The sequence below is a fragment of the Dipodomys ordii genome, unplaced genomic scaffold (assembly GCF_000151885.1).
Source record: "Dipodomys ordii isolate 6190 unplaced genomic scaffold, Dord_2.0 Scaffold105, whole genome shotgun sequence".
Taxonomy (NCBI): domain Eukaryota; kingdom Metazoa; phylum Chordata; class Mammalia; order Rodentia; family Heteromyidae; genus Dipodomys; species Dipodomys ordii.
Window position 1 is genome coordinate 557,542 of NW_012267321.1, and position 26,699 is coordinate 584,240.

At 54.0% G+C, this 26,699-nt stretch overlaps 4 protein-coding genes across 7 annotated transcripts in view; 1 reads left to right on the top strand and 3 right to left on the bottom strand.

Annotated features, from left to right (window-relative positions):
• Rasip1 (Ras interacting protein 1) overlaps nt 1–4,728 on the bottom strand; it is a 12,919-nt gene extending 8,191 nt beyond the window's left edge. The window contains exons 1-4 of the mRNA XM_013027571.1: nt 4,371–4,728; nt 4,024–4,164; nt 2,801–3,486; nt 1,174–1,529 (exon numbers count right to left, since the gene is read on the bottom strand). Coding sequence (XP_012883025.1) covers nt 1,174–1,529; nt 2,801–3,486; nt 4,024–4,160 — 1,179 coding nt within the window. The 5' untranslated portion in view covers nt 4,161–4,164; nt 4,371–4,728. The remainder of the gene's footprint in view (nt 1–1,173; nt 1,530–2,800; nt 3,487–4,023; nt 4,165–4,370) is intronic.
• A 953-nt stretch (nt 4,729–5,681) lies between these two features.
• On the bottom strand, nt 5,682–10,331 carry Izumo1 (izumo sperm-egg fusion 1). Of its 3 annotated transcripts, none has more exons than XM_013027862.1 (8): nt 9,532–10,331; nt 8,920–9,227; nt 8,449–8,523; nt 7,621–7,707; nt 7,404–7,424; nt 6,343–6,423; nt 6,039–6,139; nt 5,682–5,794 (listed from the first exon to the last, which is right to left on the bottom strand). In XM_013027862.1, exons 2-8 carry the CDS (start codon nt 9,152–9,154, stop codon nt 5,777–5,779), a joined length of 618 nt encoding a protein of 205 aa, XP_012883316.1. In that variant the 5' UTR covers nt 9,155–9,227; nt 9,532–10,331; the 3' UTR covers nt 5,682–5,776. The 3 variants fall into 3 exon arrangements, with proteins under 3 accessions (XP_012883316.1, XP_012883314.1, XP_012883315.1); XM_013027860.1 differs by having other exon boundaries at nt 5,703–5,893; XM_013027861.1 differs by lacking the exon at nt 5,682–5,794 and adding an exon at nt 5,837–5,893 and having other exon boundaries at nt 5,994–6,139.
• A 1,362-nt stretch (nt 10,332–11,693) lies between these two features.
• On the bottom strand, nt 11,694–14,745 carry Fut1 (fucosyltransferase 1 (galactoside 2-alpha-L-fucosyltransferase, H blood group)). Of its 2 annotated transcripts, none has more exons than XM_013027859.1 (2): nt 14,620–14,745; nt 11,694–13,568 (listed from the first exon to the last, which is right to left on the bottom strand). In XM_013027859.1, exon 2 carries the CDS (start codon nt 13,564–13,566, stop codon nt 12,454–12,456), a length of 1,113 nt encoding a protein of 370 aa, XP_012883313.1. In that variant the 5' UTR covers nt 13,567–13,568; nt 14,620–14,745; the 3' UTR covers nt 11,694–12,453. The 2 variants fall into 2 exon arrangements, with proteins under 2 accessions (XP_012883313.1, XP_012883312.1); XM_013027858.1 differs by lacking the exon at nt 14,620–14,745 and adding an exon at nt 14,034–14,171.
• Nucleotides 14,746–16,553: 1,808 nt separating this feature from the next.
• On the top strand, nt 16,554–18,272 carry Fgf21 (fibroblast growth factor 21). The gene is made up of 3 exons (XM_013027843.1): nt 16,554–16,788; nt 16,915–17,018; nt 17,997–18,272. Exons 1-3 carry the CDS (start codon nt 16,554–16,556, stop codon nt 18,270–18,272), a joined length of 615 nt encoding a protein of 204 aa, XP_012883297.1.
• The last annotated feature ends 8,427 nt before the right edge of the window (nt 18,273–26,699 follow it).

Sequence of the window (26,699 nt, forward strand, 5' to 3'; positions counted from 1 at the left end):
TATTGGAGATAAGAGTCTCATAGACTTTCCTGCCTGGGCTGGCTTTGAACCGTGATCCTCAGATCTCAGCCTCCTGAGTAGCTAGGATTACAGGCGTGAGCCACCGGCGCCTGGCTAGTCTGATTTTTAGAAGCAGAGTAAGGAATGGAGTCCTGGAGATCTTTCTCCAAATGAGTCTCCCATCTTCTCAACTCTTCTGAATTGACTCTTAAAACATCCAGCTCAACTTCCAAAAACACCACCCCTCCAACCCCCCCCCCCACTAAATGGCATCTCCATCAGATAATGGGCCTTCCCAAGAAAACCTATCCCTGAGCTGGGCGCTGATGGCTCACGCCTGTAATCCTAGCTACTCAGGAGGCTGAGATCTGAGGATCGCGGTTCAAAGCCAGCCGGGGCAGGAGAGACCGTGAGACTCCTATCTCCAATAAACCACCAGAAAACTGGAAGTGGCGCTGTAGCTCAAGTGGTAGAGCGCTGGCCTTGAGCTGAAGAGCTGAGGGACAGCGCCCAGGCCCAGAGTTCAAGCCCCACGACCGACAAAAAAAAAAAAAACTATCCCTGGACCCACCTATTCCTTATTCCAAACACATTTCCCCTTCCAGTAGTTATTTCTCTCAATATCCTTTGGGATATCTTTAGAAGTTCTTTATAGAAACTACCATGAAATCGGGTGCCAGTGGCTCATGCCTGTAATCCTAGCTACTCAGGAGGTTTGAGGTCTGAGGATCACAGTTCAAAGCCAGCCCGGGCAGGAAAATCCATGAGACTCTTATCTCCAAGAAACCACCAGAAAACCAGAAGTGGTGCTGTGGCTCAAGTGGTAGAGCACTTGCCTTGAGCTGAAGAGCTGAGGGACAGTGTCTAGGCCCAGAGTTCAAGCCCCAGAATTGCCCTCTCTTCCCCCCCTCCCTAAAATAGATCTCCTTTGTTAATGTCTTCCACAAATTTCAAATGAAATGAGCCATTCCCTATTTAGCCCTCTTGGAGGCTCTTTTCCAGCCCTCTACTTTCCACCTTTATTTCCCACTCTGAAACCTTGCTGGGACCACTGGAGTACTTGGAGCTACCCCACCCCATCCAACGAATTCTGGGAATTGTAGTTTTCTGCCTCCCTACCATGGCAGAGGGGGCATACATAGGAGTCTTTGAGTGGAGGAGGCAGCTGCTCACCTGGGCGTCCTGGTAACCCTGGAGCAGCAGGAAATAGGGGCGGTTGTTGGGGGCCTGGATGAGGCATTGAGTCAACTGATCAAAGTCTCCAGGGTCCACAGGTCCGATCTGGGGGTCGGCTGCCCCTGGAGCCATGCTGAGCGCCTGCTGTCTGCGTTCCTGCTGCCGTCGCCGCCGGCCCTGCAGGCTGAGCTCCGACACGCTGCGTCGCAGGGATAAGTTTTCCGAGCGCTCCTTGCCGCCCGACCCGGACGGGGGCCCCGATCCGGACCCGGGACCAGGACTGGCCAGAGCCGCCCCGCCGGACGCTGCCCGGGAGCGGTTCTTCTGTGGTCGCCACGAGGGGGCGCCCGTGCCTGAGAAGAGAGGGAGAATAGGGAGAAACTGAGGCAGAAGCCAGAGTCAGTTGCCTTTAGGAAACAGCACTGGCTAAGCTCAGACTTTGCAGATGCGGTTCCCGTTGTCTGGAGCACACTTCCCGCCTATCTTTGCAGTTGTCAGTTCAGAAAGGTATTATTGTAGCAAGCATTTATTGAGCACCTACGGGGTGTGGGGGGCGGGGGACTGGTCTAGGCATAAAAGAGAAACATCCTTCTCCACAACGCCCTTTCCTAACAAGTTGTAGAAATTAACTTCTCCTTGCAGAACAGAATGAACTTTTTCTGGTCCCAAACCAAGCCCTGGCATAGAATCGACATCCAATGGAAAGGAGACTAAAGAATGAACCCATGTTTCTCCCCACTAAACTTGTAAGATATGCGAAGATGACAATCCCACCTGTTCATGGTCCCACTGTTTTCCCACTAAAAAATGTGTTGGGCACAGTAGGGAAGCCTTGTCTCTCTCTCTCTCTCTCTTTTTTCTTTTGGTATTAGTGGGGATTCAGGGCCTCCAGCCCTTAATTAAGCACCTATTATGGAAGCCCCTTTTATATATGATCCCAATGAACTTTCATCTATTCCTGCCCGCCAACCCCAGTTAGGTTAATCAGGCAAAGAAACCACTGAGACCCAAGTGTGACAATGTAAATGCTATCATAACTTTATCTTCCAAAGGGAGATTTGGAAACAGACAAGGCACTCCACACCAGGCCTCCCCACAGGAGCCCTTCTTCGTGCCCTTCAAGTCCCCCTCCTAGGCTCCACCCACATGGGCTCTGCTCTTCAGAAAGGGCCTCAGTTTACCTCACAGACCTGCCTCCCACAGAGACCCACTCCCCAGATGTCAGCACAGGTCATCTGGCCCAACACTGCCAAGCTCCAAGCCACTGAATTACTCAGGCCCCGACCTGCATCATAGGCCCCGCCCATTGGCTCAAGAACTCCATCTATGCCTACTCCTCCAGCTGCTCTTCGATTTTCTAACCTAGCTGGGCTCCCCAGATCCAAACCCTGCAGATGCCACAAGACTCCCTCCTGGGGGGGCACCCCCCACTCCCCCACCCCACCCAGCCCCCTGCCAGCAGCCCAAGCCCCGCCCATCCAGGCCAAGCTCTCAATTTGCTCCAACTGGCCCGCCTCCAGCCTCCCTATAGGCCCCACTCCAGTAGTTCAAGCCCCGCCCCCAAATGACCGCCCGTCTCTTTCCTATTGGTCCCCCCCACGCCAGGCCCCGCCCCCAGGCTCACCGTCGCCGTCCGCAGCCCCGAAGGCCTCCTGCTCCAAGCGGCGCGCCTCTTCCCGGCCGCGCAGCTCGAAGCGCCGCGCCCAGCCGGGCCGCGCTCGCCACAGCTCCTGCACCAGCAGGGGGCGCTCCGAGTCGCCCAGCACGCGCAGGTGCTCCGCCCGCCACTCGCCGGCCCCGACGCCGGCCGTCGCCGGCCGGCCGAGCGCGTCGCACAGCGCGAAGGCGTCCACGCAGCTGGCGTCGCCCGGGCCGGTGCCGGGGCTGCTGGCCAGCCCGTAGCGCTCCAGCGCCTCTGCCACCAGCTCGCGCGCCGTGGACCGCGCCGTGGCCAGCACGCTCTTGTAGTTGGCACCGGATGCCAGCCCCGCGCCGAAGATCTTGAGCACCCCCGGGGGCGCCGTGGCGCGCGTGGCCAGGGGCGGCTCTGGGGCGACGCCCGCCGCCAGCTCCGGTAGCTTCTTCTCGCTGGCCCAGCGCTGCGCGGCCCCGGGGGTCCCGGGACCTCCAGCACCCCCAGACCCCGTCGCCCCGGTCCCGGAACCCCGGAAGAGCTGCGAGATGCGCTTGGCGCGGCTCCCCGAGGCGCCCCCCGCGGCCTTCACCGCGCCCACCCGCCGCAGCTCCACGTGCGGAGGGGGCGGGGGCAGCGGCTCGCTGCTGCGGCTCCCCGTGTCGGAAGACGAAGACCTGGGAGTCACCCCGGGCAGCAGCCGGGGGATTGGGGGGAAAGTGGGGGGAGTCGAAGAGAGATCCAGACAGAGACGGGAGATGGGGTAGGCAAAAAAGAGCCAGAGAAAATGGGACAAGGATGGGAGCAGAGGCAGGAAGGCCGGAGACACCCGGGGTGGACAGAGAGGGGGGGTAAAGAGGGAGAGAAAGAGAAAAAAAATCAAGGCCGTTCCGTTCCCTCAGAGGGAAATTCCGAGGCCAACTGGGAGGGGAGGAAGGAGAGTGAATCAACCCCCTGTGCCAGGCCTTCGCTGTCCATCCGGGTGCCCATCTGGCCTGGCCCCGTCTCCTCACCCAGCTCTTCCCCTCCACGGTGCCTTGATTTCCAATCAGTGTCCCACCGACTCCTCTGGCGTTCCCCTTCCCATCCCCCAGCCCCCACAGGTCGCTTCTGCATTCAGGCCTTGACCCCAAAGCAGGGACAGGGTTCCTCCACAGAGACAGAGGGGAGGCAGGTGGCGCAGGGACCAGCATCCTGAGATGGTGGCTACTCACTTGACAGAGGCAGCGCTGGGCCAGCGCCGCCCCAGCTTGGCCAGCTGTTTCCTGGGGGAATTGATCCACAGGCCCACAGGGAGATGGAGTTTCCCGAAGCGGGGGCTTCCGCCCTCCTTGCGTTCACCAGATAGCATGGCCCTAAAGGAAGGTGGATAAGACCCCCAACTCCGAGATGCAGGATGGTGGGATGAGGGAGAGGGGAATCTGGACTCCTGAGTCAGAGGGAAGAGAGGCAGAAGCTGAGATTGCAGAGTCTGGATGAAGGAGAGGGTTGGGGACCTGGTGTTAGCTCCCAGGATGGAAGATAGCTGTAGATTCTCTCCCTAGAGGTCCCTGGCTCTTACCCTGCTTCGGGTCCAGCAGCACCCGGAGGCCCTGGCTCCGCTGGCCTCGGTTAATTCCCGACTCCTCTGCTCCTGTAAAGGTCTTTGCCTCTGCCCCAGCTTCCAGCACTGGGTGGGGGACAGGAAAAGGCCAGAGGAAACCCGGCAGGAAGAGCGGGGAGGGGGCGTCCTGTGAGGAGACCAAGCCTGGGGGAGGAGATCTGGGTAGGGCTGAGTCTGCCCTGTTTCTTGATTCTGGGATTCTACCACAGCCCATTGGTTACCATCACTGTCCCCCTCCAGGGACCCTAGTGTCCCACGTTCCAGTCCCTCCTCCCTCAGGCGGAAGTGGGTCTGCTAACCTTCCCTCTCCAGGGGCCAAAAGTTAGGATCTGTCTGAGGAGTGAGTCAGATACTTAAGGCCAAAATTAAAAAATAAAAGCCAATCTTTATTCTTGTTCCTCGGACGCCTCGCCTTCTTCCTCTTCAGTTTCCTTCTGTTCAGCATTTCCCTCATCCCCTTCCCCTTCCCCTTCCCCTTCTCCTTCACCTCCTCCTTCTTGCTGATCAGAAGATTCCCCGCCACCCTTGGATTTCGATTTCTTTTTCCTGGTCCAGCAAAACATTCTAGGGGGGGTGGGAGGCGGAGGAAATAATGACACCAGGTTAGGCCGTGCTTGAGTGAGGACCATACCACCTTAAGCCGCCCACAAATCCGACCGGATCCTTAGCCATAACCGAGGCCCCGCCCCCACGGAAGCCCCACCCCTAGGGGAGGTGCTCAGCTCCCAGACCTGTTTTTTGATTGGCTACCGGAAACCCCACCCACTCCCCCAGGGCCCCGCCTCCCCCGTGGGTGGCTCACAAGGCAATACAGCAGAGTAGCACCAACACACAGGCGACAATCACTAGCGCTAAAAGGCCAGGTTTCAACTTCTTCTCTGGCTTACGAGTTGGGTAGATGGTCGTCTCGTGCCAGGGAATCGCGACTGCTGGGCTTATCTCGTCGGACTCCTCATCTTGGCTTACAACATGTCCCATTGAGTCCTCGGCCACCCCCCTCTGGGGCAACACTGACAGGGGAGGGGTAAATGACAGTGCTGGCCAGTGATGAAGGAAAACCCGCCCCCACACACACACCCAGAAGCCACCCCCACCCCACAACAGGAAGCCACACCTTCTTGGCCTGAAGCCACGCCCCGGCTGGGGCCACGCCCCCCAAGCTTGCCCACCCCATCCCCACCCAGAATACCAGGCTTACCTGTGACTCGGTACCGGATGATCGTGGCTGGGCCGGAATTCACGGTGCCTAGCTCGCAGCGATAGTTGCCTGCGTCGTCGGGACCGGCTAAGGGCTTGGTCATGATGGGCTCCTTCCCCTTGGACACCAAGGTCTCAGAATTGTTCCCCCAAACCTAGACCCAAGCTCAAGGGGTCACAGACGCCTGGGGAATTCAGGGTTTGAGGGGAGTGCCGGGATGAGAAGATCACGGGGGTCTCAGTGCAGGGGATAGGAATCCAGGGTGAGGGGATGGAGGGGGTCCCTGTGGATTAGTAAAGGTCATGAGTCATGGGAGGGAGGGGGCGGGTCAGGTACAGGCCCATGGATCCAAGTGCCAATGGTTCCAGGGGCCGGGGACTCACACAGCCCTGATGGGGTCAAGGTTTAGAGGAGTTGCAGGACCCCACCCTGTAAAAGCTGTAGTCCGCGAGGCCTTGGGAAGCATGGTGCCAATTGAGGTGACAGTCCAGGATGATGTCCTCCATCTCGTGCACCTTCACGCTGTGCTCTGAGCATGCGGAGAGGAAGGTGGCTGTCACACTCTTCTTCCAGATACTTCTTCAGGTTTGGGGCCCGCTTTTTCCTGGCCTGCAGTCTGCGGAGCTCTCTTCTAGACTGGATCTTGCTCCCTCTGGCCACACTCCCTCTGGCCACATCCCTCTTTCCATGTCCCCTCTGGCCACAACTTCCCCTGCTGGGCAGAGCCCTCACCTCCGCAATCGTAGGACTTCCGACAAGCATGGACCTGCTTCTCACATTCGTTGCACCAGATCAGAACCTGCAACATCGTCCCTGAAGGGCAAGTTCAAGGCTTGGGCTTGGCAATCTAAGACGGGGTTAAAAGGAGAGGGCAAGGCCAAGGCGAAGGGGAAGCTTTGGGCACCGACCCCCTCAGGAAGACAGCCCCTCCCTAACAAGACTGCGCAGAAAGCAAGCCAATAGAAAAGGACCCGTTAGCCAGGCACTGGTGGCTCACGCCTGTAATCCTAGCCGCTCAGGAGGCTGAGATCTGAGGATCATGGTTCAAAGCCAGCCCGAGCAAAGAAATCCCTGAGACTCATCTCCAATAAACCACTCAGAAAACCGGAGGCTCCATTGGTTGAGTGCTCGCCTTGAGCTGAAGAGCTGAGGGACAGCGCCCAGGCCCAGAGTTCAAGCCCCACGACGGACAAAAAAAAAAAAGAACCCTCTAGGGCTGGAGGTGTGATGCCCTTGCCTAGCAAAGGTAAGGTCCTGGGTTCAATCCCAAACACCTCAAAATCAGAATGGAAAATGACTTCTTGCCTGGGTTCAAACTCATCCAAGGCAGAAAATTTCAATTAACCAGCAAAATGTTGAATAGTTAAGTGCCAACTGTGAGCAAGAAAGCATTGGGTGGTCTTGAGTTCAAGGCCCAGGACCAGAACACAATAAGAATAAGTAAATATATTACCCAGAAATCTAACTACTGTGGAGAATTTTTAAAAATCTGCTTAGAAAATAAAAAGAGGCCGGGCGCCGGTGGCTCACACCTGTAACCCTAACTACTCAGGAGGCTGAGATCTGAGGATCAAGATTCAAAGCCAACCCGGGCAGGAAGTGGTGCTGTGGCTCCAGTGGTAGAGTGCTCGCCTTGAGCTGAAGAGCTGAGGGACAACACCCAAGTCCAGAGTTCAAGCCCCACGACCGACCAAAAAAAAAAAAGAAACAAAATTCAAATGGGGAAAGGGGAAAGTCTGGTATTTGTGGCAGGGATGAGGGTTAAGGGGCTAACTGGCATTATTTGGACTTACCACATTTGTTGGGACAATAAACTGCCTCGAAAGGGAGAAAGATAAAAGAGAAAGAGAGAGATGAATCATATGGTAGAAAGGTTGCAGGAAGGGCTGGGTGTTCCAGGGGGAAGGATCTCAGGGAGCCCCCTCCCCTTTCCCCCCACTAGAGAGAGGGGAGCCAGCAGTCAGGGAGGGACAGAACTCTGAGACTTAACAGGGCTGAGTCTTGTCTCACCTTCTTTTTGAAACTGAATAGCATAGTTGGCAAATGTGTCCTTTTGAAGGTGAAGCATCCAGAATAGCTCCTTCACGAAGAGCTCTCCTGGGAAGCAATCAGGAGTATGAAATGTTCACCAGTTCCTCCTCCCCCCCAACACACACCTTTGGCAGCAGTATTGAGGTTTGAACTCAGGCCTGGAGCTTGACAAGGTAAGGCATCTACCATTTGAGCCATGCCCCTCAGAGCTTTTTGCTTTATTATATTATTATTATTTTGTTGGTGGTGTGGGGCTTGAACTCTGGGCCTGGGTGCTGTCCCTCAGCTCTTCAGCTCAAGGCTAGTGCTCGACCACTTGAGCCACAGCATCACTTCCGGTTTTCTGGTAGTTTATTGGAGATGAGCGTCTCACAGACTTTCCTGCCCAGGCTGGCTTTGAATCTGGATCCTCAGATCTCAGCCTCCTGAGTAGCTAGGATTACAGGCACGAGCCACTGGCACCCAGCTATGATTATTCTTTTTTAATTTATTTTTATTTTTTTGGGTCCGGTCGTGGGGCCTGAACTCTGGGCCTGGGCACTGTCCTCAGCTCTTCAGCTCAAGGCTAGCGCTCTACCACTTGAGCTACAGCACCACTTCTGGCTTTTTTCTTTTTTCTTATGTGGTGCTGAGGAATCGAACCCAGGGCCTCAGGAATACAAGGCAAGCGCTCTACCACTGAGCCACCTTCCCAGCCCCCGATTATTCTTTTTAATAGCGTCTCCATAACTATTAGCAGGAACTGGTTTTGCACTTTTCCTCATCCTGATCCCCTCCAGTAGGTGGAATAAAACTCCATGCACTTACCTTTCACATCACTGTCTGTGATTCTTTTCAGATCCTTCAGAAAACTCCAGGATGCCTGTTCTAGCGTGTCCTCATCTGCGTTTGGTGGGGGCAGCCGAGTGGGGGGAGGAAATGAAAGAGATCTAGAACCCCAGGTGCCAGTGTCTCATTGATTTGCCTCCTTGGAAGAACTACAATACCCACAAGGCCACGGGGCGAAGCTAGGTGTGGTGTGGTTAAGGGATGGATAAGGGATAGGCCCACCCACCCCCATTGCCTTCTGGGAGTTTTTAATACAAAAAAATTGCTGGACAGGGTGCAAAGAAAGAGTTGTGGTATCCCTGGGAACCCTGGAATCCGCATTCTAGCCTTCTGCATTCCTGAATATTCCCCCAGGCACTCTGAACCGGGGCCCAAACAATTCTAGCCCCTGCTCCCTTCTGTCCCAGGGCTCGGGGGAAGGGAGGGGGGGCTCTCAGCCCTGGCCCTCACCAATGGCCCCCATAAAGCTGGTCTCGTCCAACGGGAGATCCTTAAAATCCTTTACCGCATCCAGCACCCTTTTCATGAAGGTTTTGTGATGCTTGGTGTCCAGGTGGCCGGGCAGGTAATCTCTTTCTAAAGACTTCAGCGCTGTGACGACCAGACGGTCACAAATGATACAGCACCTCGCGGGGAGCAGGCAGTGAGCCAGAGCCGCCAAGAAGACGGCAAATCCGGGCCCCATTCAGGCCCGATCGCGCAGCAATCCAACACGGCCAGGAAGGGACTCCTCACCCCGAAGCGAGGGCAAGTGTACGCTACACGGAAAGAAGCCAAAGGCTATTGAAAAAGGACCCAGCTGCGTCCCCCACCCCCGCCCCCATCCTATCCCAGCGGGTCCCCAAACTGCAAATCGAAGGTCTTCGTGAAGTCCTCCAAGAATGATGTCTACCGTCCATCAAATGTCTGCAAAACGTGAAACTTTACCGCCCCCCCCCACAACCCTGGAGACCCTCAAATGACCCTCATTACTCTCATTACTGACCATGAAGCCCAGCCCCTAAATTCAGGACCTCTCCCACTCAGACCTCATTTCCCAACCTCCCAATCCTTGCGTTTTACCAACGCCTCGGAACGGATGTCATTTTGAATTGCAAACTTCCCGAGCCTCCAAAAACGGCTGCACCCCAAGCTGACACTCAATGCTCAGACCAAATACACCATCCGACCTCAGACCCAACCCCAGGTCACTACCAGACTCGAAAACTCAACCCCAGCCCGCTCCAGCCTCTAAACCCGGGAGGAGCCTGGCCATCTTAAGAGAAAGCCCGGAAGCCGCGCCCCCCACCTCCTCGAGGCTAAGACCGACCCTCCGACCCCCCTATTTGCAGGACCCACTCTCCTCAAAAAAACCGAACCCCCGATGTACCCTAGGCAGCGAAGCATCCCAACTAGCCGCTCTCCAACCTTGATTCCCTGACCTGGGCGCTCAAACACTAGGGTCCGCTGAACTCAGTCCAGGTTCTGGGGGGCTTTTAAAGAGGAAGTCGGGGTCACGTCCTTCTGCGCTAAATATGTTCCCCACGACCAAGATTAAAGTTTCTGGGGGCGGGGGGCTAGCGTGGGCTCTACCACTGGGCCCCGAGTCACGGCATCAGCTCTCTACAAAGTAGTTCAGCCGCGTCCCTTCCCGAGCCTCCCACATGGGGGGTCCCCAATTCCCAAAAAGCTATTTCCTAGGGCTTCCCTTGGCTCCGCCCAGGAGCCCATCTCCATCTGATTGGGCGGCAACGCGAGGCCCCACCTCCCGGGGATTGCATGTCGTCACAGAGCGGCTCTTCTCTCCTTAGAACTTTCCCAGCACCCACCGAAGGGAAGCCATTTGCCTTGCTCTGGCTTCCACAGCCAAGACCCCGTTCCCGGCGCTCAGTGCCCTCCCCTCCCTAGGCCCCAGGCTGCGGGCTGGATGCTCTCTGAATGGTTGGAAACAACCCTGGCACCTGACCACAGTGATACGGAGGAAGTCACCGGCTTTTAGGCTAGGACTACAACTCCCAAAAGGCCTTGAGGGCCTTTTCCCTCCATTTCCCGAGGGGGGGGAATGGAAAGCCAGCGCCGCCGGCACCGGTGCTTTATGGGAAATGTAGTTTAATGATACAACTCAGCTTACTGGCTTCCCTTTCTCCCCCACCGCACGGGGGATGAATGCTGAATCCTTCCCCTCCTTCTTCCCTCCCCCCCACCCCCCCACCCATGAAGAGAGAGATTCGGGGTAGGAATGAGGCAACACTCAGGGTCTCAGGCCTTTGGGTCCTGGAAAAATCTCTTCTGATTTGGAGCACCGGAAAAATGGACAATTCACACAAGGTCAGCAGCATGGCGCAGCTCCATCTAAGTAGGTACCCTGCCCCAAGATACCACGAGAGAGCTCCACACCTTTCCCTTTACAGGCTCAAATATGCGGCACATACAACTCCCCACCCCCAATAAAAAGCCAAAGAGACAGTGTAAGTTAGGGCTTTTAATTATTACCTCCCACTCTCCCGCGTGGGGCAAGCGGAGTAGGGAATTGTACCCTGAAAATCCCTGATGGGTGATGGGCCCCTCCTCTTCCCATAGGCTTTGTGATTGCATTTCACAGTATTCTTCCTCCACACTCCCAAGAAAGCAGGAAGGAAGGGATCATGAAAGTGTGAGTTAAAAACCCCATCCTTCTGGTCAGCCCCTGTACTCCCGTTTGGGCTGAGCCCAGGGGTCTGCAGGGCTTGCTCTGTTCATCCTGGACTTGCCAAGAGCCAGGGCCAGAGAGCTGGGGCAGCTAAGAGGCACATGACAGTGGGCAATGGTTGATAAGGAGGAACACATTGCCCTCTAGTTTTTTGTTTTTGTTTTTCTTTCTTGCAAATCTGATAACATCCAGCATCTGAACTGAGGAGTTAACTTTCTTGATCTTACACCCAGAGCCTAGATGTGCATTTATTCTCTTTGGTAGTTTTGAGCATTAAAAAAGAAAAATCAAAATCCTTGAATTTCTGCAAGGTTCTGCATCTCAGGTGCAGGATCCCAAGAGTAGCTCCTGTGTAGTGTGTGTGTGTGTGTGTGTGTGTGTGTGTGTGTGTGTGTGTGTGCGCGCGCGCACGCGCGCCAATCCTGGGGCTTGAACTAAGGGCTTGGGCTTTGTTAGCTCAAAGCTAGTGCTTTACCACGTGAGCCACAGCTCCACTTCTGGCTTTTTGGTAATTTATTGGAGATTAGTCTCTCATGGATTTCCCTGCCTGGCAGGCTTCGAACCATGATCCTCAGACCTCAGCCTCCTGGGTAGCTAGGATTTATAGGCCATCAGTGCCTGGCAGTTAACTCTTTAACTCTTTCCTCTTTGAGCCTCTTTGATCCTCCTAGACAATTTCTTTGAGGCTTTCTTGGAAGTGAAGGCTGGGCAAAAATAAGCTGTACTTACAACCTGCCCAACCCTTTCAGAGGCTGTGGTGAGCACAGCTAGAGACTGACTTATTTTACCAGATCTTTCAGGCAGTGGAGTATTGAGCTTTGGTTGTGTCTTCATGAGATTCTCTCCCAGTGATCTACTGTCCCCTCTGGCAAAGTCCTGCAAGATTTTTTCACAGGACATGAGACGTGGCCTTCTCTAGAATAAATCAGAAACTCCCAGAAACACATGAGAAGAACTGAGAAGTGCTTGCTGTACAGTAAGGCGAGGTCAGGTAACTGTTATTTCTCCCCTGGTGCTTGCTCTTGGTAAACCCTGAGTTCCTTCTGTTACCTGAAGATGCAGGGGAGAAAAAGCTCCTCTTCTAGAAAAAGCAGCAGGTCAGTCAAGAAGGGGGAAGTGTTGTTCCCTGTTGCTGGGTGCAGCCACCCAGAAGTATGAACCAGGAAGAGCAGGTGAACACTGAACTTTCTAGAACAGCCAGCCAGGGCTGGCCATCACGAGATGATATCCTGTGGGTCATAGCATTCTGATAGTTCCAGAAGGCTTGCCAATGAGAATTGCTTGAGAAGTGGGTACCCACCTGCTTTGGCTCCATCTCAGGCTTTATTCAGAAAGCTTCCTGGGAAACGCGTCCTCAGGGGGGACAGGTCAGCATTAATGCCCACCCATTCGGGCAGGAAGGCAGCTTCTGGTTTGAAGATCTTTAGAAAATCAGAGTCGGGCAGGGTGAAGTTAGCCAGGTAGACAGTGTCCCCACCCACCAGGTAGGCCGCCCAGAAGCCGAACGTGCCAATGGTCATGATGGTGTGGTTGCACTGGAGGAGCAGGGCGAAGTCCCATGCCGGGTTGCTCTCCAGCCCATTACCGGCAAAGACCACGTCACCCTGGGAGGTGTCGAGGTTTTTCCGGCACCATTCCATACCATTGCTGGTGACCACAAAGATGGGGTCTTCGTGCTGTGCCCGGAACCAATCCATGGCCTGCTGGAGGTAAGTCTGGTCACCCACCACACCCTTCCAGCGATGAGGCATCACCTCTAGGTAGTCCCCTCGGCGCACGTGGACACCCACGAAAGTCCGAGGGTGGCGACCGTTGGGGCCCAGACGGAACCGTCTCAAGACCCACTGAGCCTCTTCACGAAGGTGGTCGTGCAGGGTGAACTCCCTGCGGATCTGTTCCCGCACGTGGTGGAAAAAAGTCCAAGAGCAGGGAAAGCCAGACAGTTTCAGAAAGGGTTCACTCAAGTGGGAGTATTCCTCTGACATCCAGTCATGTACCTGCAGGTTCTGCCAAGGGGTGCGGCTCTCCACCTCAGTGGCCAACACGGGCAGGGTGATGCGGAACACGGGGGCCAGTGTGGCATGCATGGCAGGCAGGATGAAGGGCCGGCGCCCATTGAGCTGAGCCAGGGCAAGCAGGGTGGCGTACTGCCCCATCTGGTTCCCAAACCGGCCATCGGGGTAAATGGTCCAAGTGCCAGAGAGAGGCTGAAGGTCCTGGGAACTGGGAGATGAGCTGTTGGCTATCCCCGGTGATCTGGGCATGCACACAATGGCCACCGGAGATGTCAGGCCGCGGTCTGGACACAGCAGAGACAAGTGGAGAGCGTTCTGAAGCACATCTTGGTGCAGGTGGAGGAAGGACATGGCCGACAGGAGGCAAACAATCAGGAAGGCCAGGCAGAGGTGCTTTCTGCTGGGGGCCCACATGGCTGCAGGGAAGGAAAGGGGAAGTTCAGAGGGTGATGCAGCTCCGGCTTAGGTCAGAGAGGAGAGCTCTGAAGTTCAAAACTCCCTGGTGACAGAGAAGCCCAAGACTCCATCTCCCAGGATGCACATGCAAAAGGTGGGTGAAACGTGCACTTTCCAAGTTAGCAGAGGGTCCGGGGCCTGGGGAAGGGGGGGGGGCCTCTGGGAACCTTGCACAACCCCACATGGAAGGCCCCGAAAGGGAAAACCACCTCCCACCCATGTACCTGTCTGAGACACACTGGGCCCCACCGGGCGCGTGGGAGCCGCAGCTCCCACGTGGAGGCCCCCAGCCCCCCCCACACACCAAGGCTGGAGGTTTGGGGGGAGGCGCCGGGGAACCTGGGGGTGACTCCTGAGAGAGGCTAGGGGCGATCGCCCGGTGGGAGGAGGCCAGGGCCCCACACGGCCTCCCCGGGCCGGCTCACCTGGAGTCCTGGGTGGGGGTCGGGTCTGGTCACCTGGAGGCTGGGGACAGGAGGCGGCATCCGGAGCCCCGGCTCCGGGGTGGTGGTGGTGGGGAATGGGCAGGCTCGGCGCTGGCTCCCCGGGAGCTCAAGCAGGAATCGGGGCGTGGCCCGCCCCCACCCTCACCCCCCCATCACCCCCCCCCGCCGAACTCCGAACCTCCACCTTCCAGGGCCGGCCAGGTAGCCGGGAGTCCCGCCCCAGCTCTGATGGGGTGCGGAGGGCGGGGCGCCCCGGCTAGGGCGGGGCCTTCACCCCAAGATCGGGTGAGGCCTGCAGCCGGCCCCCTCCATCCCCAGCCCCGGGCAGCCCAAGACCGACCCAGCGGCTGGCCGAACCCCTAACCGGCCCTCTTCCAGTCCTTGGACGATGCTTATCTTCTCCCCCTCCTCATCTTCCTCCTCCTCCCTTCCTCCTCCCGCCCCTCTCTCCCCTCCCTCCTCTCCCTCCCTCCCAGCACCCCGGGCGGCCCCGCCCTGACACCTGGCCTCCGTGGAGGGCAGGGTCTTCCCACCGGGGCCCCGCCCGGTCCGAGGAACAGAGAACCTGTTTTCCAGGCCGGTCCCCGGAGCCCCCAGGCTGGATCATCAGCCGGGTCGCCCCGCGGAACGCCGAGAGACCCAGAGGCCCTGACCCCCCCCACCTCCGAGCTTGCCTGGGGTCGGGGGGTGCACCATCCGCCAACAGGACTTCCTGCAGGGTTGGCACCGAAAGCCACCGTTGCTGAACGCGACAGAAATGAGCGACCCCCCCCCCCAGGAAACACGGTTCATGCTTGCTTGCTTCCACGCTGTGGCGCCCCTAGAGAGATCTGAGCTCCACCCCACAGCAAGACCTGTTTCCATTGTCCGAGGACCTCCCTACACCCAGCCCCTCCTGCATCAAGATCTCCATTGCTGCTCGCGTCCCAGACCCAGGGGTTCCAGGCCCCAGCAGACCCAGGGACCCCCTCCCTCAGATCTGGGAACTCAGCTCCAGCACCCTCCAGAAGGAGCCTCTAGGAGTCACACACACACACACACACACACACACACACACACACACACACACAGCATGCCCATTTCTGAGTCTGATTTCTCTGTGAGCAGTCTGCCCCGCCCCATTAGTTATTTCGGGAGCACCTGCCCCAGGGATCCTGTGGCTCTGGTGAAAGAAGCCCTGGGATTGCATCAGGGAGGACACAGCCCAGGCCCCGTAGGGTCCCCACTGTAGTTGGTAGCGTTGGTGAGGCTGAGGCTGGCCGAAGGCCAGGCCCAGGCTGGAAGGTGACACCTGCTCAGGACAGTTCTTCAACGAGGCAGTGGCAGCCTAACCCACCCGGAGCCATGTCCCTTCACAACCCAGCCGCTGAAATCAGAGGGACGGGAGTTACACTTGGGGGAAAAGCCTGCTCCTTCCTCGGAAGTCCAGTCCCAGCCCCCCTCCTTCAGACCCAAGGATCCAGACCCCAGCCTCCTCCCTCAGATCCTCACGTCCAGGGGTCCAGACCCCAGCCTCCTCCCTCAGACCCAGGGGTTCAGACCCAGGAGTCCAGGCCCCAACCTACTCCCTCAGACCTAAGGGTCTAGGCCCCAGTCTCCTCCCTCAGATCTAGGGGTCCAGGCCCCAGCCTCCTCCCTCAGATCTGGGCGTCCAGACCCTGCCTCCTCCCTCAGACCCTCAAGTCCAGGGGTCCAGGCCCTAATCTCCTTCCCTCAGACCCAGGAATCCAGACCCCAGCCTCCTCCCTCAGATGCAGGGGTCCAGGCCCCAGCCTCTTCCCTCAGATCTGGGGGTCCAGACCCTGCCTCCTCCCTCAGATCCTCAAGTCCAGGGGTCTAGGCCCTAACCTACCTCCCTTAGACCCAGGAATCCAGACCCCAGCCTCCTCCCTCAGATTCAGGGGTCCAGGCCCCAGCCTCCTCTCTCAGATCCAGGGGTCCAGACCCCATCCTCCTCCCTCAGATCTGGGGGTCCAGACCCTGCCTCCTCCCTCAGATCCTCAAGTCCAGGGGTCCAGGCCCCAACCTCCTTCCCTCAGATCCAGAAACCCAGGCCCCAGCCTCCTCCCTCAGATCCAGGACTTGAGAACTCCCATCCTCCCCTCCTGAGACCCAGGAGGTCCCTTCACCCAGGTTCCAGTTCATCAAGTTCTCCCCTTCCTCCCCCCCCACCTAGGAGTGCAGCTGCACCTCCAAGGACCCCCTCCCAGCAGCCATTGCATCATCTGTCTGCCCAGGCCATCCTGGCCACGGTGGAATTCTGGCTGTTGCCAAATGGGTCAAATATCACGCATCAGGCTTGGAGAGGGCACGTGGGCAGGTCGGTGTGGGTATAAATTCCGGAGCTGCTGCATCCATCCCAGAGCATTGGTGGTGTGGAAGCTGGGAATCCGGGCGGAAGGGCAACCTGGCATTCAGGTGGTCGGAGACGAGACCTCGGCCCGATCATCTCGACCAGTTGACGCACACCTGGACCTCGTCAGGTCACCTTTGCCGTTGATGGACCAGGCAAAGACCAGGGTTGGGGCCCGGGGGCTGGGGGGCCTTGTGCTGGCTGTCATAATTCTGGGAGCATGCAAGGCACGGCCTATCCCTGACTCCAGCCCCCTCCTCCAATTTGGGGGTCAAGTTCGGCTTCGGCACCTCTACACAGATGACACTCAGGAGACGGAAGCCCATCTGGAGATCAGGGCAGATGGCACGGTAGTGGGGACTGCCCACCGGAGCCCTGAAAGTAAGTGTGAAGACTAAGCCAGTAGGGGGGCAAGGTGATGCGAAGGGTCTGGGGTCCCTGGATCTGGGATAGTTGTAACTGGGTTGGGAGCAGCTTTGTTGAGGGTTGTCCCATGGTCTCTCCCAGGTCTCTTGGAGCTGAAAGCCTTGAAGCCAGGAGTCATTCAAATCTTAGGGATCAAGACATCCAGATTCTTATGCCAGAGACCAGACGGGACACTGTATGGATCAGTAAGTTGCCTGAACCTCCATCCTGCACACTTCTCTGTCATCCCATGATCAGGTGTCTTGCTCACTAGGTTCTGGCTAGCCTTGGTTTCCTGCCCCTTGTGAGGGGGGAGTGATGGTTATCAGAATTTGCAAGACCAGGCTCAGGCAGGAAGTTTAGGGATAGGCTTGGAGGCTACATCCTGTGACTAGGATTGTGGGACCTGCCACCAGAGCTCCTGATATGGGGCCCCAGAGGCGGTGGTCCATGGTCTATAAGTGGCCATGGGAGATGGGCAGAGGTGAAGGCGCTCTGCCTGGCCTATGACAGCCTTGCCTGACGGCTGACCTCTTCTCTAGAACAGCCTTGGGGACAGCAAAAATCCACTTATGAGCCTGGGTACCTGTGGCTCACGCCTGGCATACTAGCTACTCAGGAGGCTGAGATCTGAGGATTGCAGTTCAAAGCCAGACCAGGCAAGGAAAGTCCGTGGGCCTCTTATCTCCAGTGAACCACCAGAAAATTGGAAGTGGCTCTATGGCTCAAGTGCTCACCTTGAGCTGAAGAGCTGAGGGACAGCGCTTAGGCCCAGAGTTCAAGCCCCACAACCGACCGAAAAAAAAAAGAAAAGAAAAAACCACCTATGAGCTGGGCGCTGCTGGCGGCTCATGCCTATAATCCTAGCTACTCAAGAGGCTGAGATCTAAGGATGGCAGTTGGAAGAAACTCCACGAGATGCTGATCTTCAGTGAACCACTAGAATAATTGGAAGTGGTGTAGTTCAAGTGGTCAAGCACTCGCCTTGAGCATAAGACCAGGGACAGCACCCAAGTCCCAAGTTCAAGCCCCAGGACTGACAATAAATAAATAAAATCCACCCATACAGTCCTGGTTCCTGGAGACAGAATGATTGGAGCCTGGACCTAGAGCTGGGATCTGGGCCTCAGGGCTGAATGAAAGGAAGTGAGAGGCTCTAACTCCTCTTTCCTGTCTTCCCCCAGCTCCACTTTGACCCTGAGGTTTGCAGCTTCCAGGAGCTGCTTCTGGAAGATGGATACAACATTTACCGTTCTGAAGCCCTGGGTCTCCCCCTGCGCCTGCCTCCCCAGGATCCAGCACCCTGGGGGCCAGCCCGCTTCCTGCCCCTGCCTGGTGTGCCCCCCGCACCGCCGGAGCCCCCCGGGATCCTGGCTCCCGAACCCCCTGATGTCGGCTCCTCCGACCCTCTGAGTATGGTGGGACTGTTGCAGGGCCGAAGCCCCAGCTATGCATCCTGAAGCCACAGTCCACATGTTTTGGGGGTTCCTCTTATTTATGGGGGGGTATTTATCTTATTTATTTTTGTATTTTTCTTACTTGAGTAATAAAGAGTCTGCGAGGGGAGCATCAGGATTTGAAGGTGAAAGTGACAATGTTTCTGGTGTCTCCTTGAGTCTGGGACCCCCCCCTCCCCACCCCTTCATGGCCCTTGGTCCCAGCTGCCCCAGGGCCCACCTCGGACAAGATGATCCCAGTGTCTCCAGGACTGTCCTTGATTTTTTTTTTTTTTGATGGTCCTGGGTTTGAACTTGGCCTGGTCGCTGTCCCTGAACTTTGTGCTCCAGGCTGGTGCTCTCTCACTTTGAGCTACAGCACCACTTCCGGTTTTCTGATGATTCATTGGAGATAAGAGTCTAATGAATTTTCCTGGCTTTGAGCCACAATCCTCAGATCTCAGCTTCCTGCACTGGTAGACTTATAGGTTTGAACCACCAGTGACTGATTTATCCCAGCCCTAACAGGACAGGATTGATCATCCATCTTTACCTTCTTGTGGATGCAATGTGGAGCTATGTCTCAGAGGTGCCTCAAAAATATCAATAGGGAGGCTGGGAAGGTGGCTCAGTGGTAAAGTGCTTGCCTTGCATGCATGAGGCCCTGGGTTCGATTCCTCAGCACCACATAAGCAGAAAAAGCTGGAAGTGGCACTTTGGCTCAAGTGGTAGGGCGCTAGCCTTGAGCTGAAGAGCTGAGGGACAGCGCCCAGGCCCAGAGTTCAGGCCCCATGACAGACAAAAAAAAAAAAAAAAATCAATAGGATTTTTTGTTTTGTTTCTGTCAGTCATGGGGCTTGAACCCTTGGGCCTAGGCGCTATCCCTGCGCTCTTCAGCTCAAGATGAGCGCTCTACCGCTTGAGCCACAGTACCACTTCTGGTTTTCTAGTGGTTTATTGGAGGTAAGAGTCTCACAGGGTTTCCTGCCTGGGCTGGCTTTGAACTGTGATCTTCAGATCTCAGCCTCTTGAGTAACTAGGATGACAGGCATGAGCCACTGGCACCCAGCTAGGGTATTTGTTGTTGTTTTTGTTTTTTTGGCCCTGAGGCCCCATAACCTCATGGGAAATGTAGTTTTCTTGGGTATATGAGCATCATTACGGGGAGACGTCTTGGTCCTCAGAGTCTGGAGTAAAGACTTCTGGGTTTGCAGGCACTGGGGGCTCATGCCTGTCATCCTAGCTACTCAGGAGGCTGAGATCTGAGGATCGAGGTTCAAAGTCAGCCCAGGCAGGAAAGTCCGTAAAACTCTGATCTCCAGTAAACCACACAAGAAAACAGGAAGTGGCACTGTGGCTCAAGTGGTAGAGCGCTTACCTCGAGCTGAAGAGCTGAGGGACAGCGCCCAGGCCCAGAGTTCAAGCCCCATGACCAGCACACATACACAAAAAGAATTCTGGGTTCTGGGAGATGCATTGGCTACAAGGATGCCCCTTCAATCCCAAGGGATCAGCAGGCTGGACATCTAGACATCCCAGGAGTCCTAGGAGATAGGAAGATTAGGTCTTCTCATCTCTCATTACCCAGCAAGAAAGCCAGAAGCAAAGCTGGGGCTCAAGCAGGAGCTCCATTCCAGCCTTGAGTGGAAAGAGCCAAGCAAGTGAGAACTGGAGGATCACGGTTCAAGCCTCAGTACTGACACACACACATGTGCATGTGCGCACGTGCCCGCACACACGCGCGCGTGCGCACACGCACACACACACACACACACACACACACAGATGAGCGGGCATACAACTTGACAACTTTACAAACTGTGCTCCTCAGATCACAGCCTCCAGAGTAGCTGGGATTACACATGTGAGCTGCTGGTGCCCATCTGACAGCAAAATGATGATAGCGTCATTTCTCAAACATATGACCAGATATCCAAAGCATAAACATTACCACTTTAATCATTTCCAAGGCTATCATGCGGTAATGGTGAGTCTAGCCACAGCCTTGTGCAATCTGTCTCCAGACATTTTGCATCTTGCAAAACCAAAACTCCTGCCCTGATGAAACCCATTGGTCTCTTCTCCTTCTAAGGCCCCAGGCCAGTTTTCATAACCCCGTTTATTCACGATCTGTCTGATGAAATCTTTTCAGGTCTGACCAGCCTGCTCCATGGAAGGACAAGGAAATCCACACCCATGTGGGCTTCTTGTTAATGATCAATTAATTTGGAAACAATTAACTTGCTTTTAAACATTCCCCGGCCAAATTTCCATGCCTAAAAATAGTGATAATGTCACCATTTTACAGTTCTCCAAACACTGGATTACAAACTTCTTCCACAAACTGTTCGTCAGCCTGGGAGGAGAGCCCTTACACACCTGGAATCCAAAACAAAAACAATAACCGTAATAACAAGCACAAATATATAAGGCTACTGGGTCTAAGTAACATCGCCTGATTCTCACAGATGGGGGGGGGCGCTTTTTATTCACTCAGCTCTGAAAAGTCTTAGAGGTAAGAGAAGCCATTCCTTTTCTTTCTTTCTCTTTCCTTCCCTCCTGAGCTGCGTGTGTGTGTGTGTGTGTGTGTGTGTGTGTGTGTGTTTTGTCGGTCATGGGGCCTGGGCACTGTCCCTCAGCTATTCAGTTCAAGGCTAGCCCTGTGAGCCACAGCGCCACTTCTGGCTTTTTCTGCTTCTGTGGTGCTAAGGAATCGAACCCAGGGCCTCATCCATTCAAGGTCAAGCAATCTACCACTGAGCCACCTTCCCAGCCTCTCCCTAAGGGTCTTTTGCTCAAAGCTAGCCCTCTCCACTTGAGCTATGTAGCCAGAAGCATTGGTAAGAGGACTGTGGTTCAAGGTTGTCCTAGGATCAAGTTGGGACCCTACTTGAAAAATAATTAAACCCAAAATGGCCAGGACTAAGTAGTAGAGCACTTTTGAGGATTGCAATTCTCCCTCAAGGCCTCATGAGAACTGGGATTACAGGTGTGAACCACCATACCCAGCCTGCTAGCAGGGAAATTCCTGACTTAGCCCTGACTCTAGTTTTTCAGCGGAGGGCCATGCAGTTTCCAAGATAAAGGAAAAATCAGGAGCCCAAAGAGAAAATATATCGCTAGATCAAATTGTTGAGCTATGACTCACTCCTGTTTAACCTCCTATGTAGGTTGTGAGCCCTTTAGCTGACACTTTTGTTTCATTAAGAGATATTGTTGCAAGGAAACCTAGTCACAAGAAACAGAGAAGACCACTTAAAAGACCAAGTTATGAGTCTTTATTGGAGAGTTGGTAGATGGCTGGTGGATTCTTGTCCCACAAAGACCAGCAGCTAGCACAAAGCTAACACAGGCTAAAACCACACAAGGTACATGGAATAAAATCCAATGAAAGTGTTATATGTGAGCAAAGCAAACCAGATGAGCACACTTAAACCTAATAGATATGTTAAATAAAAGCAAACCATCTAGGGAAACAATCAGGGAAAATCAATGGCTAATTACCTAGGGGAAGCTTAGACCCAGTCTCCTTTTCAATATATGCAGTTGAACACTGGTGGCTCATGCCTGTCATCCTAGCTACTCAGGAGGCTGAGATCTGAGGATCATTCTTCCAAGCCAGCTGGAGTAGGAAAGTCTGTGAAACATTTTATCTCCTATAAAACAAAAAAGCTGGAAGTGGTTGCCGGGCGCTGGTGACTCACGCCTGTAATCCTAGCTACTCAGGAGGCTGAGATCTGAGGATCACGGTTCAAAGCCAGCCCGGGCAGGAGAGACCGTGAGACTCCTATCTCCAATAAACCACCAGAAAACCGGAAGTGGCGCTGTGGCTCAAGTGGTAGAGCGCTAGCCTTGAGCTGAAGAGCTGAGGGACAGCACCCAGGCCCAGAATTCAGGCCCCATGACCGGACCCAAAAAAAAAAAAAAAAGAAATGTGCTCATTATCTTGCCCATGTATTTGTAACCCCTCTGTACAGTATTTTCACAATAAAAATAAAAGATAAAAAATAAAAGACCTTCAATATCTCAATGTGTGGTGCCCCTCTGTCTCCATTTGTGTGGGTTTAACAGCAAGTGAAATTAACAGTACCAAGATTGGTGAATAATGATGTTTGATGAATCACACTCATAATTTGAAATGCTAACCTCCACCAGCCAGGCACCAGTAGCTCACATCTGGGTAACAGTGAGACAGAACTAAAACTATCCGAATAAGCATTGAAGCAGATGCTGGTAGCTCACACCTGTAATCCTAGCTACTCAGGAGGCTGAGATCTGAAGATCGCTACTGGAAGCTTGCCCAGGTAGAAAGTTCCTGTGAGACTCTTATCTCCAATTAACCACTCAAATACTGGAAGTGGTGCTGTGGTTCAAGTGGTAGAGCACTAACCTTGACCACACAGAAGCTCAAAAACTGCACCCAGCCCTGCGTTCAAGCCCAACTACCAACAAAAAGAAAGAAAAAAATGAATAAACAGTTGTTATTTCAGCCACTTGGTCTATAGTAGTATTGTCTTTTTTTTTTTTTTTTTGCCAGTCTTGGGGCTTGAACTCAAGGCCTGGGCACTGTTCTTGAGCTTCTTTCCTCAAGGCTAGCACTCTACCACTTGAGCCACAGCGCCACTTCCAGCCTTTTCTGTTTATGTAGTACTGAGTAATCAAACCCATGACTTTATGCATGCTAGGCAAGCACTCTACCACTAAATGATATTCCCAGCCCCTATGAGACTCTTATTTTGGTGCTGGTCCTGGGGTTTGAACTTAGGGCCTGGACTTTGTCCTTGAATGTCTTTTGCTCAAGGCTAGCACTCTATCACTTGAACCACAACTTTACTCTGGCTTTTTGGAGTTAAGAGTCTTAAGGACTTTCCTATCTGGCTTCAAGTCATGATCCTCAGATCTCAGCCTCCCAAGCAGCTAGGATGACAGGTCTGAGCTACCCAAGCCTGGCTGTGAGATTTATCTCCCATTACTAATCACCAAAAAGCCAGAAATGGAGCTATGGGTAATAAGGTAGATTGCTAGCCTTGAGTGAAAAAAGCTCAGGAACATGGGGCTGGGAAGGTGGCTCAGTGGTAGAGCACTTGCCTTGCATGCCTGAGGCCCTGGGTTCGATTCCTCAGCAGCACATAAGCAGGAAAAAAAAGCCGGAAGTGGGGCTGTGGCTCAAGTGGTAGAGTGCTAGCCTTGAGCTGAAGAGTTGAGGGACAACACCCAGGCCCAGAGTTCAGGCCCCATGACCGGACCCAGAAAAAGAAAAAAAGCTCAGGAACAGCACCCAAGCCCTCAGTTCAAGCCCCATGCCTGGCAAAAAATTAATTCATTTGGGGGAAGGAGAAGATGGAGAACATGGCAGAGGGCTGAATTTGTTAAAAATGTACTATGTGTGTCTACAAAAATATCACAATTAAAGCTCCTCATGTGGTCATTGTATGCTAACTAAAACATTTTAAAAATAAATAAAAGAGGCTGGGAAGGTGGCTCAGCAGTAGAGTGCATGCCTTGCAAGCATGAGGCCCTGGGTTCAATTCCTCAGCACCACATAAGCAAAAAGAAAAAATGCTGGAAGTGGCTCTGTGACTCAAGTGGTAGAGCTCTAGCCTTGAGCTGAAGAGCTGAGGGACAGCGCCCAGGCCCAGAGTTCAAGCCCCACGACCGGACCCCCCCAAAAAAAATAATAAAAATAAATAAATAAAAGAGAATATACTCTCTTTAATATAATATTTATTATTATTATTAGGGTGTTGTACAGAGAGGTTACAATTCCATTAACCAGGTAATGAGTATAATTCTTCAACAATGTCACGTCTTCCTTCCCTTTCTCCTATTTTCCCCCTCTTTTCATGAGCTTTTTTTGGGGGGGGAGTCAGTCGTGGGGCCTGAACTCTGGGCCTGGGCGCTGTCCCTCAGCTCTTCAGCTCAAGGCCAGCACTCTACCACTTGAGCCACAGCGCCACTTCTGGCTTTTTTCTTTTTGCTTATGTGGTGCTGAGGAATCGAACCCAGGGCCTCAGGCATGCAAGGCAAGCGCTCTACCACTGAGCCACCTTCCCAGCCCCCGAGCTTTTTTTTTTTTTTTTGTCAGACATGGGGCTTGAATTCTGGGCCTAGGCGCTGTCCCTCAGCTCTTCAGCTCAAGGCTAGTGCTCTACCACTTGAGCCACAGCACCACTTCCTTTTTATGAGCTTCTGATGCAGTCTGAAACCTAGTTTTCAATTGGAAACACTCAGACCAACCTCAGACCAAGGTGACTGCTAGATACTCTTATCACTAGAATACCAGATAATTGAGCATGCCCTTCCAATGAGCTAGAATATTCTATAAGAACCACAGCAGAACCAGCCATATCAGGAAAGTGACTTTGGCACCTTACTGCCTGGGAAACTTGGGGGTTTGCTTGTCATCTCCAGTCATATTCTGTAGCAGAAAGAGTACATGCCGGGCATCATCGTACACACCTGTAGTTCCAGCACTCTGAACGCTGAAGATAGGAGAATCCTGAGTGTGGGCTTGGAAGTTGGTTTATTGACTTGGTTTTTGAAGACAGCAGGACCCTGTCCCTTTTTTTTTTTTTTTTGCCAGTCCTGGGGCTTGAACTCAGGGCCTGGGCACTGTCCCTGAGCAAAAACAAACAAAAAAACAACCCAACAATGCGAACAGTTCCACCCAGGGGCTCCTCAGAGAGTCAGGGAAGGACAGGTGTGTTCTTCCTGACCTATTCTTTTCTCTCTTGCCCGACCTTGGCCCTGGAAATCTGAAGGTGAGATACGGAGTCGTCCAGTCATGTGTGTTTGTCTGTTTCCTCACAATGAGATTCTTTGGCAGCAAAACAACTAGTGTCCTGCCGCGCTTTCCGTTCTTGCTTTTCTTTTCTTTTTTGATGTTGTGATTTTCTTGTTCCAAGTCAGGCCGGACTCCCAATATCTGATTACTCAAATTTGCTTTGGTCACAGGACCCAGTGGCATCTGCCAGCCTGGTCCACCACCAAGTCCCTCTCCCCCATCTCTATAAATAAAGAACTTTGTGTGGGGCAGAGCTCCTGCGTAAGGGGCGTGGCTGGAGCGTGTGGAGCGTGGCTTCGTGCAGAAGGCGTGGCTTGGTGTGACCGAAGCCTGAGTGGTTCTGCTTAAGGGCATAGCTCCGCGAGAGGGGCGTGGCTCTGTAAGAGGGGGCGTGGCTCTGGTTGAGCCCTGGCCTGACTTCTACCAAGGACCTGGCTTCTATGCCCAGGACTGCATAACCAAAACAATACAGTGCCCAGTGCTTGGGGCTCCCAGCCTGTCATCCCAGCTACTCAGGAGGCTGAGATCTGAGGATCATGGTTCAAAGCCAGCCCCAGCAGGAAAAGTCCACCACCAGAAAACCGAAGGTGGTGCTGTGGCTCAAGTGGTAGAGTGCTAGCCTTGAGCTGAAGAGCTGAGGGACAGTGCCCAGGCTCAGAGTTCAAACTCCATGACCGATAACAAAAAATAGATAAAATCAGCATGTCATGCTTTATATCCATCTATGAAAGCAATTGTGCATTCTTAAGTTATCAAGTTGTTGTTTTTTTTTTTTTTGGTTGGCCATGAGGCCTGAACTCTGGGCCTGGGCGCTGTCCCTCAGCTCTTCAGCTCAAGGCCAGCGCTCTACCACTTGAGCCACAGAACCACTTCTGGCTTTTTCTGCTTATGTGGTGCTGAGGACTCAAACCCAGGGCCTCATGCATACAAGGCAAGCACTCTACCACTGAGCCACCTGAGTTTTTAATATGTGTTTTCCAAGTATGGAAGCCACCTTGGATCCAGAGCTGTCAATGGTTTATTTCAGCCTTCAGTAGTAAAGTGCTATATTGAGTAAAACAGTTTTAAAACTCTCATCATGTCCACTGAGTTGTTATTTTTTTCTTTTTTCTTTTTCTTTTTGGTCAGTCGTGGGGCTTGAACTCTGGGCTTGGGCATTGTCCCTGCGCTCTTCAGCTCAAGGCTAGTGCTCTACCACTTGAGCCACAGCGCCATTTCCAGTTTTCTGGTGGTTAATTGGAGATAAAAGTCTCACGGAGCTGGGTGCTGCCTGTGGCTCACACCTGTAATCTTAGCTACTCAGGAGGCTGAGATCTAAGGATCATGGTTCAAAGCCAGCCCCAGCAGGAAAAGTCTGTGAGGCTCTTATCTCCAATAAACCACCATAAAACTGAAAGTGGTGCTGTGGCTCAAGTGGTAGAGTGCTTGCCTTGAGCTGAAGAGCTCAGGGACAGCCCACAGGTCCAGAGTTCAAGCCCCACAATGGACAAAAAAAGAAAAAGAAAAAGGACTTTCCTGCCCTGGCTGGCTTTGAACTGTGATCCTCAGATCTCAGCCTCCTGAGTAGCTGGGATTACAGGTGTGAGCCACTGGTGCCCAGCTGTTGTTGGTCAATTCTTTACAAGCTGCAGGCAAGCTCTGCTCATTATTGCTGTTGGTTCTCTTTG

Coding starts and splice junctions, on each gene's coding strand:
- Izumo1 (XM_013027860.1), bottom strand. CDS start 9,154: ATGGGGCCCGGATTTGCCGTCTTCTTGGCGGCTCTGGCTCACTGCCTG. Junction 8,524..8,919: donor CAGCTTTATGGGGGCCATTG/GTGAGGGCCAGG, acceptor CACCAAACGCAG/ATGAGGACACGCTAGAACAG. Junction 6,140..6,342: donor GAAGTCCTACGATTGCGGAG/GTGAGGGCTCTG, acceptor CCGCATGCTCAG/AGCACAGCGTGAAGGTGCAC.
- Fut1 (XM_013027859.1), bottom strand. CDS start 13,566: ATGTGGGCCCCCAGCAGAAAGCACCTCTGCCTGGCCTTCCTGATTGTT.
- Fgf21 (XM_013027843.1), top strand. CDS start 16,554: ATGGACCAGGCAAAGACCAGGGTTGGGGCCCGGGGGCTGGGGGGCCTT. Junction 16,789..16,914: donor TGCCCACCGGAGCCCTGAAA/GTAAGTGTGAAG, acceptor GGTCTCTCCCAG/GTCTCTTGGAGCTGAAAGCC. Junction 17,019..17,996: donor ACGGGACACTGTATGGATCA/GTAAGTTGCCTG, acceptor GTCTTCCCCCAG/CTCCACTTTGACCCTGAGGT.